At 38.4% G+C, this 19,981-nt stretch overlaps 1 protein-coding gene across 6 annotated transcripts in view; it reads right to left on the bottom strand.

Annotated features, from left to right (window-relative positions):
- The window catches only part of SMARCA2 (SWI/SNF related BAF chromatin remodeling complex subunit ATPase 2), a 119,513-nt gene that overhangs the window by 32,100 nt on the left and 67,432 nt on the right, over window positions 1-19,981 (bottom strand). For all 6 annotated transcript variants that reach the window (XM_076363408.1, XM_076363411.1, XM_076363407.1 and 3 more), the window contains 5 exons: window positions 19,735-19,901; window positions 16,575-16,738; window positions 13,949-14,176; window positions 10,329-10,406; window positions 6,623-6,841 (listed from right to left, as the gene is read on the bottom strand). In XM_076363408.1, coding sequence (XP_076219523.1) covers window positions 6,623-6,841; window positions 10,329-10,406; window positions 13,949-14,176; window positions 16,575-16,738; window positions 19,735-19,901 — 856 coding nt within the window. The remainder of the gene's footprint in view (window positions 1-6,622; window positions 6,842-10,328; window positions 10,407-13,948; window positions 14,177-16,574; window positions 16,739-19,734; window positions 19,902-19,981) is intronic.

Here is a 19,981-nt window from a genome sequence, read left to right as displayed (position 1 = left end):
CTGAGAATATCCCTCAAATATTGAAGAGGCATTTCAAAGTACTTTGCTAGTTTGCAAAATTAATACTCTCAATCCTGCCTCCAGATTCTGAAAAAGGTAGCCAGAGTATAAATCAAGTTCTTTTCTTCATAAACTAACAAACCCATCTTGCCAAAATAGAGAACCAAAGCTATCAGGTAGATGCATTTAAATTCCCTCTCATGCATAAAAAGCCAAGAAAAGCCCCTTCACTGGGGCTTCACTGGTTATAATTTCACTGAAACTTAAAAGTAGCCATTTTCTTCCCTTTCTTAAATAGATTCTGAACTGAATTTCCTGAAAAATGCATGAAAAATAGATAGCAATACTCAGAACGTAAAAATGGCTTGGCTTCGTGAGGCCTTAAAGTCTTGTCCAACTTCCTAATCCTTCAAGAAATCAGCTTCCACATGCATAAAACTTATCAGCCTCGCTTTGCACATTAAAAAATAGTACCTGGGGCATCCTGATGATTGCTGATCACAAAATAGACAACACACTGGAACGGTGGACTTTTTAAGCCTCCAGTGACAAAGTCTTTTAAACGTGACTTGTTTTCCCCTACAGCTTAACAAATTCAATTGGATCTGCAATTCAATACCACAGAGCAGAGTGTAGATCAGAACGCAATTTTCTTCACATGCCCTGGGCAAATACTCACTTACTCGACTGTTAAACAGGTTTAGCAGCAAGCCAGGAAACTTTGCAATTGTAACCAGAAATGGTATAGAGGAGTAAGGAAGAGAGAAAAACAGGGGTGGAGGGGTATCATGTACATGAACTATGCAGATAAACTATGCACTGGGTAAAAGGTTATTTCTTTTCTCCTCCTTCACAGAATCTCAGCCTCCAATATAGACTATATAAAAAACCTCCATTACAATTAAAAAAACCAACCAGTAGATGAAGAGTGAAGCTAAAACAATTATGGAATGTAATGTTGATTTTCCACACGGCTATTTCAGTATCTAACAAAGACTACTGTAAGATCAAATTAGAATCATAGAATCATAGAATCATTAAGGTTGGAAAAGACCTCCAAGATCATCGCGTCCAACTGTCAACCCAACACCACTATGCCCACTAAACCATGTCCCTAAGCGCCTCATCTACTCGCCTTTTAAATACCTCCAGGGATGGTGGCTCAACCACTTCCCTGGGCAGCCTCTTCCAATGTTTAACCACTCTTTCAGTAAAGAAATTTTTCCTCACGTCCAATCTAAACCTCCCCTGGTGCAACTTGAGGCCATTTCCTCTCGTCCTATCGCTAGTTACTTGGGAGAAGAGACCGACACCCACCTCGCTACAACCTCCTTTCAGGTAGTTGTAGAGAGCGATGAGGTCTCCCCTCAGCCTCCTTTTCTCCAGGCTAAACAACCCCAGTTCCCTCAGATGCTCCTCATAAGACTTGTTCTCCAGACCCCTCACCAGCCTCGTTGCCCTTCTCTGGACACGCTCTAACACCTCGACGTCCTTCTTGTAGTGAGGGGCCCAAAACTGAACACAGTATTCGAGGTGTGGCCTCACCAGTGCCAAGTACAGGGGCACGATCACTTCCCTACTCCTGCTGGCCACACGATTTCTGATACAGGCCAGGATGCCATTGGCCTTCTTGGCCGCCTGGGCACACTGCCGGCTCATGTTCAGCCAGCTGTCGACCCACACTCCCAGGTCCTTTTCCGCCAGGCAGCTTTCCAGCCACTCTTCCCCAAGCCTGTAGCGCTGCATGGGGTTGTTGTGGCTGAAGTGCAGGACCCGGCACTTGGCCTTGTTGAACCTCATACAATTGGTCTGGGCCCATCGATCCAGCCTGTCCAGGTCCCTCTGCAAATTCCACCATCACAGTTTACAAAACCGTGTCTTAAAGTATCTTCTTAGTATTGATTCTAAAGTTGTATACATAAAAGTGAAGCTCTCTCAGAAAACCTAACGAACCTAACTGAAAAACTTTCAGTAATTTATGTCAAGTTGCAGTAACAAGCTGGCCCAACTTTACTACCTCTGATGCCAGACCTAACTTTAAACAGACTATTAGACTGTGTGTAAAATCAGAAAGTTACGTAAAGTTCCGGCTGATGAGAAAACAGTTGAAAACATGCCCAACATTTTCCTGCTAGGTAGTTTGATTTATTATACAATGTATTTACCTTAGTTAGTAAATATAAACAAAAAAGCAAATAAAATTTATGTCATGATTATGTTAAACAGTATTCACCAGATATCCTGTATGTATGAAAGCCAGCACTGGTTTTTTTTAAATTTAAGTAAGATTGACTAATTACAGACTAAATGCTTGAATTTCACTTACAATTTTTAGATCAGCAAAACAAGTAGTCCACAATAGTTGACTTTTGCATGTCTGCATGAGGTAAATGAGACACTGCTCGTTTTGGACTCAAATATGTTTCCCTGGCCAACATGCAAAGCTGTTTCAAATGAACTGCACAACTAGGGAATAAAACTTTATTCATGTCACCTAGCCAGCAATTAAATTGAATGAGAAGCTGAATCCAGGTGCAACTGCCTTAAGAGTCTTGTACTACTCAAGTACAAATCTACAACTACTCAAACAAATTCTCTGATTCTTGAGGCCTGCTCTAAGCAATGGAGTCCTTAGTAGATGACCCCTCTAGAAAATAATCTGCCATGGGATCCAGTAAATTATTTTGCAGTCCTGTTAGAAGTCGTGCAGGGATAGAATCTGCTAGACCATGAAATACTTCCAGAATATAAATGCTTCGTAGGATCAGGAAGCAAACTCCTCCTTCCTGGTTTTTTTTCCAGGAAATATGGTTGTCATGCCAACAGTTATAGAACAGCAGGCTGCAGCGACAGCTAGTGATGAAGCCCGTTTCTGTCTTACAGCTTCCCTGGGAGGCTGTTATTGAATTACAGGTTGTTTAGGGCAGCAGCACAATCTCACTAAACACTGCGTATGTCCATAGGTTTGGCTTCTGTAATTACTTTGTCTCCTGCCTCCAAACTCAGGTACTTGACCTCCTAGCAAGGAGGAAACTGACATACTTGGTCAGTATACATGCATGCATACAGACCTTGAGGCGTATGGCAGATCCTGTGGGGCTCTGCCATGACCTTAACTAGACTCTTCAGTGTTGGGTGCATCAGCAGAGGGGTCAAAGTCTAACTGAAAAGGAGCAGGTAGCTGATCTCCACGGTCCGAGTTGTGGCTGCTGACTGAAGCAAAACTCCTTGGAAGAGATCTAGTCAACTTCCCCAAGACACAAAGAAAAAGAGACAGCTGAGGACTGGATTATGAAACCTACTTACTAGTCAGAAATGCAAAGTTTTACACCAGAAAACTCCATGAGAAGACAGCTATAAAGCTGTAATAGCAGCCACAGCAAGAGAAAATATGAGAGGCATCCCTTGCTGCTGGTAAATAAATCTCATTCTTCAGTAACACTGCAATAAAAATAGAAGTATCTATAGTTACCTTTGGAGAGTGGCATGATACACAACATGGGTAAAAGGATGTCTTATGAATTAAAGTACCATTCTTAATTCAGAACTTACTGGCTCTTCTATTTTTTCCGGTTTTACTGATATAAGTAGTTCACTGCATCCAAGAGAACATGAAATTATTAAATCAAAGTTTTCATGCAATATGCATGATACTGTTACCTTACAAGTTACAGTGACAAAGTTGCAAGATACAAATGCTTACGAACTATCTACCACAATTTTATACATTTATATACTTAAAGATTCCCTTGAAAATGTTGTACAAGATTATTATCGCTTTTTCTACGATCTTCCAGAGATGTCATTACAGAAAAAGACAAACACTTAAATTCTCAAAGAAGACATAAAAGTGATGGTGGTGGGAGGCCAATGGGTGTGACAAAGAACTCTGTTTTACACACACACACATGCACACACACATACACACAGAAAATAACTTCATGAAAAAACTCAGGAAATTTGACATAGATTTCAGTATCCACGCAATGGAGAGTTTTTATTTTGAACCTGCATAAGCAGTGTTACGCTATAAATACAACCCCTCTGAATAAAGAGTCTAAAAGTATTAGTAGTTCCTACACTTGCATTTGTTTCAACACACTCTCAAGTCCAACTGAAAGCGTAAGTTAAAATATGTATACAATAGCGTCACAGCAGTGACTGCAATGCAGTGTGAAGCAATGTGACTTAGCTTTAACTTAGCTAATTTGAGAACATGCTTAACAACTCAATAGGGAGGAGGAGGGACACTAGTTTTTCTCAATAGAGTAACAAGCCATGTTGAAAACGGGGTAGTGTATGTACCATCTTGACTAGCATGGTTCCTGACCTGGCCTCGCACAACAGTCTCAGAAGCAAACAATGAAAACAATTACTTATCAAGTAAATGGAGAACTGGTAAGAAATTGTTTTCAGAATATTCCTTAATGGCTCTTTATCAAATGGCCCAGTGCTTTTCAGTGTTTTTAGTGTCTTTAGGAAAACAGAATAGAAAGTACGCCTACCAAATCTCCAAAGAACACCAAGCTGACCAGAAGTTCAATTGAGGACAGGCTTAAAATTAAAATTGCTGAAGAAAACTTGGATATCATCAACAAGGGCATATGCTAAATCCTCTTACTAGGAAGAAAAGATCGACTATACGAAACATGATTCTGAAAAACCTGGTGAAGAAGTAGATCCACAGAAAAGGATTAAAGGCTTATATTGAATCGAAAATTTAACATGGGTCAATACCTTTACTGTTAAGAAAATGAAATACTGGATCATGAGGTGTAAGTATCCTAGAAGTTAGGCAAAAGAACTCCTCCTCCTTATTCAAATGAGGCTGCACCTGAAATTTTGATGTCTAGCTTTTGACCAAACTTGCAGAAAGACGTCAGTCACACGTTGAACAGCTAGGGGAAATCAGTGAAAACAATCAAGAGATCTAGAAAACAGGAACTATGGGAAAAGACTGAATGAGCAGTGGTTGTAAACCTTACAAATTGACTGAACAGGGAAACAACTCTTCTATGACATAAAGAAATGTTAAAAAAAGAAAGGTAGCAGCCCATTCTGCATGACCAGAGTGATTAGAACAAGAAGTAATTGGCTTAAAATCCAACAAGAAAATACAGATAAAATATAAGGGAAAGCCAAACAGTTAAATACATTCCCCTGTGGACTTCTAAATTCACTGCTAGGGAAGCCCTTGAACAACAGATCAGATGAACATCTATTATAAATGACACAGGACTGGATGATTCCACTCTGAGTAGGAAGATGGATTAGATGATTTTTTTAGGGCTGCCATTTTTGACAGTAAAGCACTTAACACAAATATCAGAGCCAACTCAAGACACAAAACATGCAAGCCGAAGCTAACTTCTATGTTGCCATAGCCAGAGTATTCCATCATTAAACATAATTAGCTTAAAATGACCTTGAGTAGATGTACGCTATACTGCAAGCACTTCCATTGTAGGAAAGGGTAAATGTTCGACAGTCCAGGCAGGAGCTTGTGTTTCTACGTCTTTCTTCTCCATTGACTACTTGAAAATGCCAAGTATCAAACTTCTGTAGTTTCATAACCTTGCTTAGATTTACAGCTGATGTATAATTCAAACCTTCGCTCCCCTAAGCTTCACACCCAGCAGCAGAATCTGGATTAGCTCTTAGCATAGTATTCACAATGCACTCTCACAAACACCACGTTTGTAGCTGAAGTAGGTAAGATTTCTACCTATCTTTAGCAAATTATACACAAAAACTAGACTGTATACTCATGTTGGCACTAAGTCTGTAATTATTCTACGACAATACTTACTCTGGCAAACCACATAGACTAGTTTTGCACGTACTATAGTTTATCTATATGTTTTGGAAATCATAACATTATCAAATTTCCTGGTTTTGAAAAGACCTTCCAACAATCAATCCTCACCTCCTTACCACCCCAGTTACTACCATTCTGAAAAGGCACATGCATTAGAATTCATTAGATGTGTATTTTGCAGAAGAACGGCAAGAATCCTCAAGTACAACAAAATCACAGATTTGGTGTGAGTTAAGTTTAGAATCTTTATTTTCAGGTCTTAAATTCTTATATCATTTAGCAAGGGTTTTGATCTCAGTGGAGATGCTCAGGACTTGGAAATGAAACAGCATGAAAGAAAGAAGACTTATGTGAAAGTTTCCAAATTCTTAAAAGGGTTAAATTCAGGTATTTTAAAAAATAAAATTAAGCTTTTGCAGCATAGAAAGCTGTAATATACACTGATCACCAGTATTCTCCACCATAAAAGAATTCTTCATGTATCTTAAAGACGACACACACGAAAGTGTCTAAAGACGTTCATGTCAAGATCCAAGACAATAGAATAGTTGCAATACAAAGCTATCATAGTCCTCATTCAGCATTTAGTAACACTGATTTAAGTTTCAGCAATGCAGCTTAAAATTTACTTACGCCTTCAACACAGCAGCAAAAGCTGGATAATAAGGATATTTAGGCCTTAACTACTACATTGTGCCCTCCCTGGTGCAACTGTGCAGTCTCCAAAAAGAAAAAAAAAACCACCACAAATGAATAAATTTCAACTGTAAAAAAAAAACCAAACAAATAAAAGGGACAACCTACCCGCAGCCATTGTTTCTCTGTGAGAGCATCACTATAGTCCACATCCCTGCGTTGACGGGATCCTCTTCCAAATATTTTCTCTTCTTCTTCTTCACACGTAAGCCTTTCAACTTCAGCATCATCCTTAATAATCCAGGATGGTAATTCATCCTCCTCCATCAAGCGGGGCTTACGCTTGGGGTTTCTGGCATCCTCCCTGCGACGGTCCATGTCCATACGCTGCAATGGCAGTTGGGAAAGGATAAAACAGTTTTAAGGGCAAATATTAAGTGAACCGTGGAAATTCCTGGCTATCTAATGATACTTCAAACTTTAAACCAAGTCCTTCCACGATACTTCTAAATACTTCTAAAATGCAACTATAAAAAGAAGAAGCTACACTTGATGGTTGATTTTCAGTCAAGTTCAGTAATCCATAATCAGCTTTTACTGAAGTAACTGAGACAACACAGCAGCTAAGTGATACAAAGCACGTCACAAGAACACTGTTGTGTTGTGTTAATTAAACAACTCTCTTCCTTTTTTGCACAGGTTTTATGGTTTCTTTGTATTTATAAACGTGATCTGCAAATACTCATCATTCCTTGACAATATCCCCATAAGTTGTTATTTTTATGCAATTAAAAAGAGTAACTGAAAACACACTAGTTTTGTGAGCCTGAATATCAGAAGAAGAAAATTTAAAAGCTGGTATTAGAAAAAAAGGAAACAAGAGAGAGACTTAAGAAATTCAGAGGAAAGCTTGCCTACACAGTGCCAGAAAGCCAACATGCTTAAACTACTGAATTTTTCCTGATCTCACTGCTGTACTAGGCACATACAAAAAATATCAGATAAGATTAGGTAAAGTGTTAAGAATATTAGAAGGCACTGTTAAGGCTTTAAGCTGAAATCGAAATAATCACATAAATTAATTTCAAGTGTGGTGAGCAATTACCTCAGAAAACAGATATGGATACTTAGGATACACTCCCATGACCTACTGTAGACTCATCAGTGAGGTGCTTTATAATCATCCTGGGGAAGCATCCACCTCTGCCTATTGACTATACGCTGACCTAGGCTCCTATGGTCCTGTGAATCTCATTTGCATTTTTTTAAGAGCCCAAATCAGATAATATGAATAGCCTTTTCAAATAGGCCTTTTGAAGAGTCATACTGTACTTAAACACTCCGTGATCAGTTGCTAAGCAGAGAAAACAAACAGGTGGCCACCGGGCATTTAATTTTCGTATTTGAAAAACTAACATAAATAGACCGGCACCAGAATTGGCTGTAGCATCAGAACAGGCTACTGCTTTGGCCAGTAAACATTTGTAAAAAGCATTCTCAATTATGCACAAACCCCTCCCTTGTGTGCATGGTTCTGCACTTATACAGGATGCCAACTAGACATATCATCCTTTTACACCCCTAGCCAAGACACAGAGATGCATAAATTCAGAGGTATTATCCGTCTATAGGGGCAGCTCAAATCTAGCCAAATTTACTAACTGAGGCTTAATGATGGCACTGTAGAATATGATGAATCTTCTCTCATCCTGGCATTTCTCAAATACAAGCATTCCCAAACTACTACCTCAGGCACAGTGGTCTTCATCATCTTGTCTGGTGCCCTATCCGATTTCTAAACTCAGTGAAAAGCAGAACGTAAGATGCGTGTCTTCAGTCTGCAGGTCCAACTACATTCAAGAAGCAACTATAAATACATCGGGGTTTTCCCCATCCTTCATTACCTCAGACAATGATGAATGGGTTGTATAGCCTTTAGTTTTTTATAGCAGACTTCCATATTTCACCTTTTAAAGAACATCTCATTCAATCTGAATTCATTTCAAAAAATGTCTCATTCAAGCCAGACATGTGGCTTGGTTTATTGCTAACTTGGCAACTAGCAAGCTGCACTGAGAGAAGGCCCAAACGGGATAGATGGGACAGATTTCTCTATTACTTAGCAGTGAACTTCAGTGAAGTCAGGGACATCATATTATAATGACATTAAGTATATGAAGTGAATGCTGAAACTTCATTTTTTTCCCTAATGACCATGTTTCTATTTCTAAAACAAAGACTGAACACTAAGGCAGTATAATTTAATAGCTGTTTTCTATCAAGTATTTTTAAACCTCTGGCTTTCAAAGCACGTTAGCTTTGCATCTTCAAATTTTTATTACCTACTACCAACTCTTTACTCTCTTCTAAAAACTTTCATATAAATTAATATGAAAAACATAAATTCAGCCCACACAGTGCTAAAACTGTCTTCACTCTAGACCCTTCAACTGTTTTACCAAATGGCTGTTAATAGCCTTCAAACTTAATCCAAAAAGATGAAGTTGTAGAAATTTCCTGCAAACAGACATAAATTCATCAGCTACTTTCAATCCATGGATTAGTTCTTTCCTTCTGGGTCTGAAGGAGAAGTACTGACAAGCTTTCTCCAGCAGCAAATCTTCCTTCACAGAACTCAGGGTACTTTCATCCAGTAATTTGGCTGAAATTATTCCTTTTGAGTTTTAGATCAAATGGCCACCTCTTGGTTTCTATCATGTAAATCTCCTTACATCTGAATCACTGAAGGGAAGTTTAAAAAGACAGGTGCCTGTAAGCACTCATTTTCTGTCCAGCCTAGCTTTAGGGACTTCAGTTCTTCTGAGATAACATTAAATGAAACTTAGCACAAAAGGACTAAACTGGCAAGTCAGCAATGACAAAAGGCATGGCCATGTGGGGGAATATGGACTTTGCCAACTGTGCACCTGAACAACTGTCACTTATGTAAAAAGGGCCCCTGCACACTTGCCTAACAGTGAAGTTTTACAGATGAATCCTTGAGCAGAAGATGGTGAGGGATTAAAAACCTGTGGTCCTATCAATGGTTGTTTCTGTGGATACCACCTGATACACTTTCATGCATGCACATACAAGTGTCTGTCTTGTTCCACCTTGCAGAACAAAGCAGCCTCTGCAGAATTAGAGGGGATGGTGCTTTACACCTTCAGTACTTAAGTATTCTTCTGTTGCTGTGTCAGTGACTCTCAAAGGTCCTCCAGCAATCCTCACATTGTACACACACTAAAAGGCAAGAGCCATGCCTACACTGACATTTTAGTAATTATTCTATCAGTGTTGTAGTAGCACTAAGAAAAAGGGAAGTACTAATAAAAACGAGTTGCTCACATTTGAACCACTGTCACTAGCTCTACTTCGGTAACTGTTCAACTGTTGAAGCAGCAGAGATGCAGCTAACTGGGCCCTTGACAAAACCATCAGCAAACACCAGTTAACTCACAAAGAAAACAGCACTGTCAGTCTACTAATTCACTATCTTGTTAAGTTATTGTAGTTATCCTTGCCAATATCTCACCCCTGAAGTTGGAAGAAATGTTGAAAAAGAAAAGTATGTTGTAGAATTAGCAAGCCAAACTGTGACTATCAGTTTTGCACTGTAAATTTCTCAGGTCGTGCCAGACTCTTCCTCCAGATTGGCACTGTTCCACTACACTGTCTGCAAGGATCTCTGAAGTCTCTCTGTCATGTGAGGAACTGTATTTAAGTAGACCACACTTCTTTCCTCAGATAAACAACGGAAGTAAATAAAGCCTATTCCTCCAACAAAGTTTTCTAAAATTTGAATGACAAAAGGTTAAGGCCTTTGTTAAAAACACTAGAGAAGATATTCTACTTATGATCATATCATCCTTACCATAAAGAGATCAAACTCCTCCTCACGTCGAGCAATCATCTGGTTCAGAGTCTCATCATCAGGAACTTCATCTTCCTCCTGGTTACACAGATGGATAAAAGTATTAGAAAGAAGCTACGTGCAACTTGAAGCAACAGCCTCCATCAGGTCAGTGTTGCACTGACCCTCCTTCTGTCACGACACGTGTGAAACACTCAAAATGAAACTAAAACTTTTAAAGTGTTCAGCGATTCAGAAGTAACGCAAGATAGACATAATCAGAGAGAAGACTGGGACTTACTACAACCTTCATAAATTGAGAAGGAGGAAATGAGCAAATACGCAACCAGGAAATTTTGGGTTGTGGTTTTCCTGGGTCAGAAGCACAGTTAGTGCTTCAGTTAAAATATATGCATTTCCGTTCTACTGTTCTACAGTACTCCCTCAGAAATACCATTCTGCATTATGAGGTCTTTGCTGTCAAAGCAAGGAGAATGAAAAAGTCCTGGTTAAATGAAAAAAATGAAACATGTCATGATACTGGAAAAAACCCCTGCTGAATCCCTCTTTCTCTTGACCATTATCTGCTTACAAATTGAGATGTGAACCTCTGACTTCAGACAAAATGGATCATTTCATAAAAACAGAAACAGTCCTTGGAAAAACAACTTAGAACTGTAGTATTCAACTAAAAATGTTAAAGCTGAACAGCTATGATACCCATTTTAACAAAGTCAGAGTCCACAACGTTCAGTTTCCCTTCCTGAATTATTCTGAAAGTACATGGCATTTCAAATCTGACAAACAGGTCAATCGAAACAATAAAACTACAGACTGGTTCCTACATAGGGCTTACTGAATCTATGTTACAGTATGCTGCAGACCTAGAATTTTTCATGAAAACTCATGTTTTGTACTCAGTGAAATGGGAGTATAGAATGCTGCATATAGCACCCAAAAAACTAACATTCTGTAGCTTTCTTTTTTTCCCCAGAGATAAACAGAAAAGGCCTTTGTTTATATCCACACATCTTATTTTCCCTCCACTGGCAAGATTTCTACACTTCAGAAAAAAAATACATTTCTTAATGCAATTCCCAATGAACACCTCTGTACCTTAATGTACATATAATTTAAATTTTAACATGAAAAAAGCAACTGGGAAAACAACAGAGAGCTAGTTCTTCTCACTTCTAGTCAGTGCTCCTTCAATGTTCAAGAAAAGGAAGTTACAGTTACACACGCAGAGAAAATACTCAAAAGAGTACAGATCCCTTCTTTTATGATCAGTGAAGAACGTGACCCTCATGGAAGTTTCACATGCTTCCTATCATCTCAAACAGAGCAACTTGTGACCTGAAAAAAATAAGGGATCCCACAGCAGAAGCTGTAACAACAGTGTCCGCATCATCTGTGGTTAGTCTGGATAATCCTGTTGCCAGCCAGGTGGGCTTGGCAGAAGAAAAAATTATAAACACCAATGCCAACAAAAAACGCCTCCATGAACAAGTTACTTCTAATCACCTGTCATAGATTCCTATTATTCTAATGTATCTTTGTAAATACACAGAAATTACCTCTTTATCTAGTACTGCTAAGAGAAAAAACAGAGCAAAAAGGAGAGGAAAGGGGAAAGAAAAATAAGGGGAGTTTTGATGCTGAATTAACAAAAACTACTAAGAAAGTACAAATAGAGTATGGTGCTCTACGTACAAGTGCAAAAAGCTTCGATATGCAAGTTTAAAGCATGCTTAGCATGGGAATATTTAACTAGGTGGTCACTAAACAATCTATTAGATGTGCCAGTCACATCTGCAAGTCAAAGTTGTTTTGACATTCATAACTTTTAACTGAGAGGTTTACCTTTTCTTGTCAATCTCTCATTTGATACTCGAATTTTGTTTCCAGTGTTGTTGCAATGAAGCAGCAATGGCTGACCAGTGCAGAATGGTGCAAATTCAATCCCTCTTACTCCCTCAGCAGTTTCAGTGTTTGGGCAAAGTTTTGCATAGTCTCTGTTCACAAAGAAATTCTACTTGAAAGCTTCAGCTTCATACTGACTGTTAGGAGTCAGACTGCAATATCAATGCTTGCTTTGAAGACTGATGCTGGGTTATGGCAAGCAAACCTTGGTTGAAACTGTGCTTGCTTCAGGACAGCAGACCAAGTGTATTTGAACAACACACAAGAAGCAGATGGCTCTGAAGTCATCTATGAAATAAGGCATGTCAACCAGGCCTGAACTACAGTCCTGACTTTTGAAACATTTTCAGATAAATATTTTCTAGGGCTTTGAAAACATAAAGTTACATAAATTTTAAAAACAAAACCACAGCTTACTGAAAATTTCTATTGGTTTGAAGTTCAACTCTCTATTCATATAGATGGTGTTGGCTGCTTGAGAACTACAGTTTTACTTAATCAAAAATGGTACATATACATCATCCCATTTTTGCATTCACATCCTAAATAAAAGACAATTACTGATAAAACTGTCACTCTTCTTTCATTTCTTAGGAAAAATACTAAAACAACAATACGAAATTCTATCTTAATGATGTACTAGCTTTTTCTAAATGCACAACAAGACAAAGAGTTTACACAGAAGGTTTAATTATTGAAGAAGTAAACTCCTTGGTCTTTGAAACTTTACACCACATAATGAAGGATGCCTGTGAAACACAGACTATAGAATCATCTTTTCTTTCAGTGTCCACCAGATTCAGATGTACAAGGCATACTCATAAGGCAAAATTAGGCTTGAAATCTCTGCGTCTTTAACCAGTACAGGATATTTTCAAGGCGGGAAAATGTCACTGCAGAATGGGATTTTTTTGTGTGTGTCTTCGGTATAATTGATACATTTATACACTCTCTCCCAAATGCGGCTTTCATCCAAATGCTGAATTGTGTTCACTTTAAGAGAAGAGTCTGCAGTGACAGGCAAAAGAAGGGGCTCACCATTCCACAATCACAATTCCAGAGAAAACACAATGAAAAGACAGGGACATACAGTCAGTGATTCTATAACCTCACTTCCCACTATCATAAGTAAAGACTTGACAGCTGTTTTTAAACAGCTAATTGTTTCTTGAAGAGGAAGTGGTAACCAGAAGTCCAGGTTGGATACAGCACCAGAAAGAAACAATTATTTTGCTGACTTGCCCTAAGCCCAAAGTACGTCAAAGCAGATCTTAACCCAGGATCCAAAAGAAGCACAGTAAGCAGGGTCTTTCATGGTTGAACCTAGGTAGTGCTAGTTGCTCAGCATTTCTGAAAATCAGATTATCTAGTTTATCATGTAAACTGGATTTAGGAACTCTTTTATAATCTCTTTTGGAAAAAATCTTTGTTTGAATACAATTTTTTGCCAAAATTATGAATGGGCAGAATGGATTTAAGTTGCAATGCCTAATTCTACACTAAGATTTAATCATAACTGTTACATCATAACCATTACATTATAACCTATTACTGCAACCAAAAAAAAGAGAGAAAAATGAAGTTGTTTCTTTAACTGGATGGTAAGAATATGATGAAATTTCTAATTTCAAAGGAGATGACAATCTTTGTAACTGATTAAAAAAATGACTCAGTACTTCCTGAAACATCCTCTTACTGATTATTTCTAACTACCTTACCTCATTTTCTTCTTCATGCTCCAATATAGCCTGTAGGAAGGCTCTCCTTTCGTGGCTTGAAGATTTCTGATCAAACATTCCAGCCTGAATAACTTTTTGATCTACATTCAGCTTATACTTTGCAGCAGCGAGTATCTTCTCTTCCACACTGTTCACAGTGCACAGTCGCAGGACTCGAACTTCATTCTGCTGACCAATTCGGTGAGCTCTATCTTGGGCCTGCAAGTCCTATTAGGCAAAGAACACAGAGAGTGATTTATATTGTAAGTGTGCTACAGAAATCGTTCTCTGCTTAAAGGACATTATAATGCTGAATTCTTTTTGGTATAAAAAGGAAGTACTCAAATGACAGTCCACCACAATTCACATGGTTCATTCCTCATTGTTTTCTTTCCCAAAACTTCATCAGACCCAGGTAGGGGTAAAACTGAAAGGAAAAAACATGGACATGCTCTGTACAGTGTATGTGCAGTAAGCCAAAAACTTCTTGAAAGCATGTGCAGTGACTAAGAAGGGCTGATGTATTTATTTTTTCCCTTCTATTCAAAGCTCATGACCTTCCAAGCCAGAATGAACCCTGAAGTAAAATATCTCTTGACTGCAGGAAAAGAAAGCAACAAAATTACTAGGAAAAACCCATACATTAACTTATCTACTAAAGGCCGTTGCTAATTCTTAAATAAGTTAACTTAAAATTATTTGATCTGTTGAATCGGCTTTTAACTTGGAATATTGGTATTAAAACAGCTTAAATATGATCTTGCTGATTGAAAGTTCATATATACAAGACTGTGAATCAATGTAACCTTTTTGGTCAGGTGATTGCACTTAGTAATGATGGAAGTAAAGTAAAGAATTTATTTTATTAATTCAAAATCTTATCTATTTTCTTTGGGGAAAAGAGAAATCCATTAACTCCTATAAATTATGTGTTTCAACTTCAGCATAGTCATATAATGAAGCATACCTAACCTCAAAATTCTATCACAGTTTTGTGCTACTTCACAACACAGAAATTTCTTAATGTAGAGAAAAAAAAGAAAACGCAATGAGTTTGCCTATTTCAGTCCAGCACCTTGCTTTTGCTACCATTGTTAGCTCTTCCCTCCCACAATTCCCCTCCCAAGCACTACATACGATGCAGCTGCTGCAACCTAAAGGTGTATTTGAAGTTTGCAGTAACAGTGAAGATGAAGCTACAATATGAATTTGTTTATATAATCATTCTCAGAAGCACAGGAAAATGGTAAAGCAAGGAAACAGAAGTTTTTATTTCTGGAAATAACACTGGTTAAGTTCCACCTGCCTCCTGCCCGCCCCCCCCAGCTATCCTCTTTTAGCACACTGCTCATTAAAATGAACAAATCACTCCCATCTGCAGGAGAAGAGAAACTGCATGCATTGAAAAGGAGCCTGAGGGAAGACCTTATTGCTCTCTACAACTACCTGAAAGAAGGTTGTTCCGAGGTGGGCGTTGGTCTCTTCTCCCAGGTAATAAGCAATAGGACAGCGTAGATGTGGTGCTTAGGGACATGGTTTAGTGGTGGACTTGACAGTGTTAGGTTTGTGGCTGGACTTGATGATCTTAAGCATCTTTTCCAACCTAAATGGTCCTATAATTCTATGATTTTGTAATTTAGCAATCTGCCCACTGAATACTCCAGAAAATATTCTGTAATTTTTACTATACTACAAGGATTTATTGCTATTCAACTGCTGAAATACACAGTACTCTGCATTAAACTTGTCTGTGACACGTGACCTAAAGACAAAGACAACCAAAAATACAAAGAATGAAGTGCTTTCTGAGCTGCTTTTAAAACCTCTAAATATAATTGCTCCAAATTTCTTAAGTCTTGCTTTAAATTGGTCACCATGGCATCTATAGGAGTGCTGCCTTGAAAGTTCTATGTAAAACTCTTTTTAGTCTCACTTCCCTTACTTTTACTTGTGGCCATTGACTACGATGTGATTTGCGTATATTTGCACAATAGCTGAAAACACACACATAGCTATGTACTTCCATAGATATCTAACTTATATTCTTAAAAAAAAAAAAGGGCACTAAGTGACAAAGACAGACTTCAGTTAACTCTTCTGGCCTTTTTAAATAAGCCAAAGTGGTTTCATACCCTCTTTTCCTGGTGATCCGTACTCACTACTACCCACCCACACCAACAGCGTAAGTTTGGTGTCTCAGGCCAAGACTGCTGCACTCATACGACCTCTAATTTCCTGAGACAGGCAGCACTCTGCACAGCCTTTACTAAAATATTGCAACCTACCTACTGAAGACTCAAAATGGGGAGTTACTTATTAATGTCTTAAGGGTTAAAGAATGAGTACAGTTATACAAATGAAGCAGGTCTATAAGGCCCCTATCTCTCAGGATTCCCTGAGACTCAGATAAAATACATACACAGACCCAGAATTACTTCACTGATTCAAACCAAAACATTTCCTGATTGTAGCAGTTTGCCTCACTAATTCCTCTCAAAGCAGCATTTTATGACTTACCTGGATCTACTCCTTTCACCCCAGGCTATACCCCCAATTTAAAGAAGCGACCCAAAAAAGCATCATGAATTCTTTGCACATTTCCTGAAGATAAGTAAATAAAAATAACCTGGTGAGGATTCCAGTCACTATCAAAGATTATAACAGTGTCAGCAGCCTGGAGATTTAAGCCTAGCCCTCCAGCCCTTGTACTCAGCAAGAAGATAAAGTATTGTGACCCAGGTTCATTGAACTTCTTCAACAGAGCAGCTCGATCCTCTGATTTTGTTGTGCCTGAAAAGAAAGAAAAAAAATACCCTATAATAAAGACGTGAACTGAAATAATATAAATACAATGTCAGTTGCTAAAAGTATATTTGGAAAGGAAATTTTAGCTCACTTGCTCTTTGCCATCTTTGCTACATTTTCCACAATATAGAATAAACACTGGCCACGAATGTTTTGGTCAACTGCCTATCACATCTAAGAGGCAGATTTCTAAATACCCCTTTTAAGTATTTCTTTTGACATTTCAAACGTGGACTTTAAAATGTTGGCTAACATTGTTATACCTTTTTATGACTCACATAAATTTCAACTGAAGTTACTATACACAAACGAAAAAGAGCTCCAGTTTTGATTAATTCCTTCTGGCCACAACAGCATCTAAATATTTTTAAAAGTTACTTATATAGAGATTTATCAAAATGTCAGTGTTGGCCTTCAGAGTCATAATTAATACGAAAGGATTGAAAATTCTTAAAATGTCCTATCTTGAGGGTGATGGTGTACAATGGCTGAGGGAGAGCAGGCAAAGAATTCAATCATGGTGAAAATGTAGACAAAGTTCTAAGTAAAAACCAAGCCCTGTGCACTCTGGCGACTGGATGAATTTCATGTACTTCGACAACAGTCTATATGGATCACCTTAGCCTGGTCCACTGTTTGCCTTATCTTTTTTACACTTCTGTCTGTAACTGAAAGCCAAAGAATGTTTGCTATTTTTATTCAGGTTTCAATATAGGCACAAAAGATGAAGTTTTTCTGTTACTGTGGTGGGTCGACCGCAGCTGGCTGTCAGACGCCCACTCCCCACCCCCCACCCCCCCATCCCTCCACCCCCCCTTCCTCAACAGTACAGGGAGAGAAAATAAGATGGAAAAGCTCCTGGGCTGAGATAAAGGCAGTTTAATAAAAGCAAAAGCTATGCATGCAAGTAAAGCAAAAAGAGGAATTTATTTACTACTTCCCATCAGCAGGCAGATGTCCAGCCTCTTCCTAGAAAGCAGGCCCTCAGCACCCGTAATGATTGCTTGGGAAGACAAATGCTGTAATGAGGAATGTCCCTGTATCCTCTTCCTTTCCCTCAGCTTTTATTGCTAAGCACGTCCCTGTGGTCAGTTTGAGTCAGCTGTCCCGGCTGGGTACCAGCTCACCCTCAGCCTACTGGCCTTGAGGGTGGAGGGGTGGTTTGGAGAGAAAGCCTTGACACTGTGCAAGCACTGCTCAGCAATAGCCAAAACACTGGAGCGGTATCACTGGTGTGTTATCAACCCCACCTAGCCACAAATGCAAACCACAGCACTGTATGGGCTGCTGGGAGGAAAGTTAACTTCATCCCAGTCAGACTCAGTACAATCACACAGCCAAACTGCTGGCCCACAGAAACCCATCTCCTTAAGAAGCACATGACTTAGGTAGAAAACACTCTATGTGAGAAGACAGCTGGATAGAATCTATGTATGTATTACATTCCAGCATGGAAGGTATCTGTCATCACAAAACTGGAAAAGAAGAAAACAGGGTTCATTCACTAATTCAATGAATTACCTGCAAAACCTTAAAGAAAACAAGGAGCTCTATTTACCATACTGCATATTGCCATAGACAGTCTAGCATGAAAAAGAATTCATTTTAAAATACATGGTGTAAGGTAATTTAGAACATTTTAAATGTAATATAATTCATCTTTCTTGAATGGAAGCATTAAAACACCTGCAAGCCAGAGGTGCAAGGAGGGTTTTGTTAGCATGGTACTATGTTCTTCAGCAAGTTTTGACAAAGACATCCTGTGGCACAGAGAGACAGCTCATTTGTGTCTCAGTTTCATTACTCCATTTTACATTTGAGGATAACAGCATTTCAAGTTTTTTTCATTAATATTTGTAAAGGACGAGAATACTTCTCAGCATTACTTTTTCTTCCAAATAAAGCAAAGAGTCAACTTAAAATGCTGTAAAAAGAATATTCAAAAGGACCTTAAAGTCTCACTTTATTCATGCTGTTATTTATATTTTTCTTAAATTATTGCTTTTCTATTAAAAAGGTATTCTGATAAATGCTGCTGGCCCTATGTAATACTATAATGTGTGAGATAAATACATTAAGTAAAAATAGTATTTAAGAAGGTCAGTATGAGGCAGAGATCATCAACATGGAAGAAGGCAAAAACAGAAACCTCTTTCAAACAGGTTTACGCCTCAGATGGGATATGCTATTTCTAGTTATTTTCCTTTCAATATTACTCCACTATGTTTCTAAACCACCTTTTCATTCAAAGGTAATAAAACATATCTACACATAAAGTAATTGAGGCTACTGACTTTCCTGTGAAATTCAGGAAGAAAACTACAGGTGCTACTTCACCTGTCACTGAAATTCAGCTATCCTGTGGAGAACAGCAGTTGAACTTTAAACAGGTACAAATTAATTAATTCCACTGGAATCTAGGCAAAACACTGGCATTATCATCTCTCATAATGAGAATACTTTCAGGCAACTTAAATAGAGACAACTGATTGGGACCTTGGATTTCAAATCTTGTTTGAAAAAGAAATCAGCCCCTAAACATCAAATCTCTACATAATCTGCATTCCAGGAACAGACCTGAGTGTTCATCGAAACAATCCCTCGACCAAATGGTTTGCAGGTTAAACAGATGAAAGAAAACAGTCAGAGAGCCAGGGAGACAGAGAATTACTTAAGATCAACTGTATTGAGAAAGGCAAAAGTACATCTTGCTCAGTATCTTGTCTATAAGAACAGAAAATTCTAGTAAGCTGCAGCTTAAGGGTCTACTGCCGTAACTTCATGATAAATACCCTTGCAGACTCTTCCTTCATGGATTTGTCAAATCATTTTTTGAACCTGTTTACGCTTTTGTATAGTCACATCACATCACTGGTGTGCTAAGAATACACTAGGAAGAGAACCCAAGTCTCCCATGCCCAAACTAATGAAGCATGCTACCTCCTAATTTATTATTTATCCTTTATTTTCATTTAGCTTACCATCGAGACGCAGGTAAAGGAAATTTCGAAAGGCAAAGTAGTCTTCCATAATGGTCATGAGTGATGTCATTTGACAGAAAAGAAGTACACGATGGTTAGTAGCTCGTAACTTTGGTAGAATACGATCGAGCAGCTCAAACTTCCCTGAGGCCCGATAAAGTTCAGCTCTGTTGAAGAGAAAAAGCACAGTAAATGCCACAATGAACCCACATTTAGAGTTTTCAGTCATTATCGTGTCTGAGTATCA

This window comes from Aptenodytes patagonicus, chromosome Z (assembly GCF_965638725.1).
Source record: "Aptenodytes patagonicus chromosome Z, bAptPat1.pri.cur, whole genome shotgun sequence".
NCBI lineage: Eukaryota > Metazoa > Chordata > Aves > Sphenisciformes > Spheniscidae > Aptenodytes > Aptenodytes patagonicus.
The sequence above is the reverse complement of the archived record's forward strand: the minus strand, read 5'-3'. Positions and strand labels throughout refer to the sequence as shown.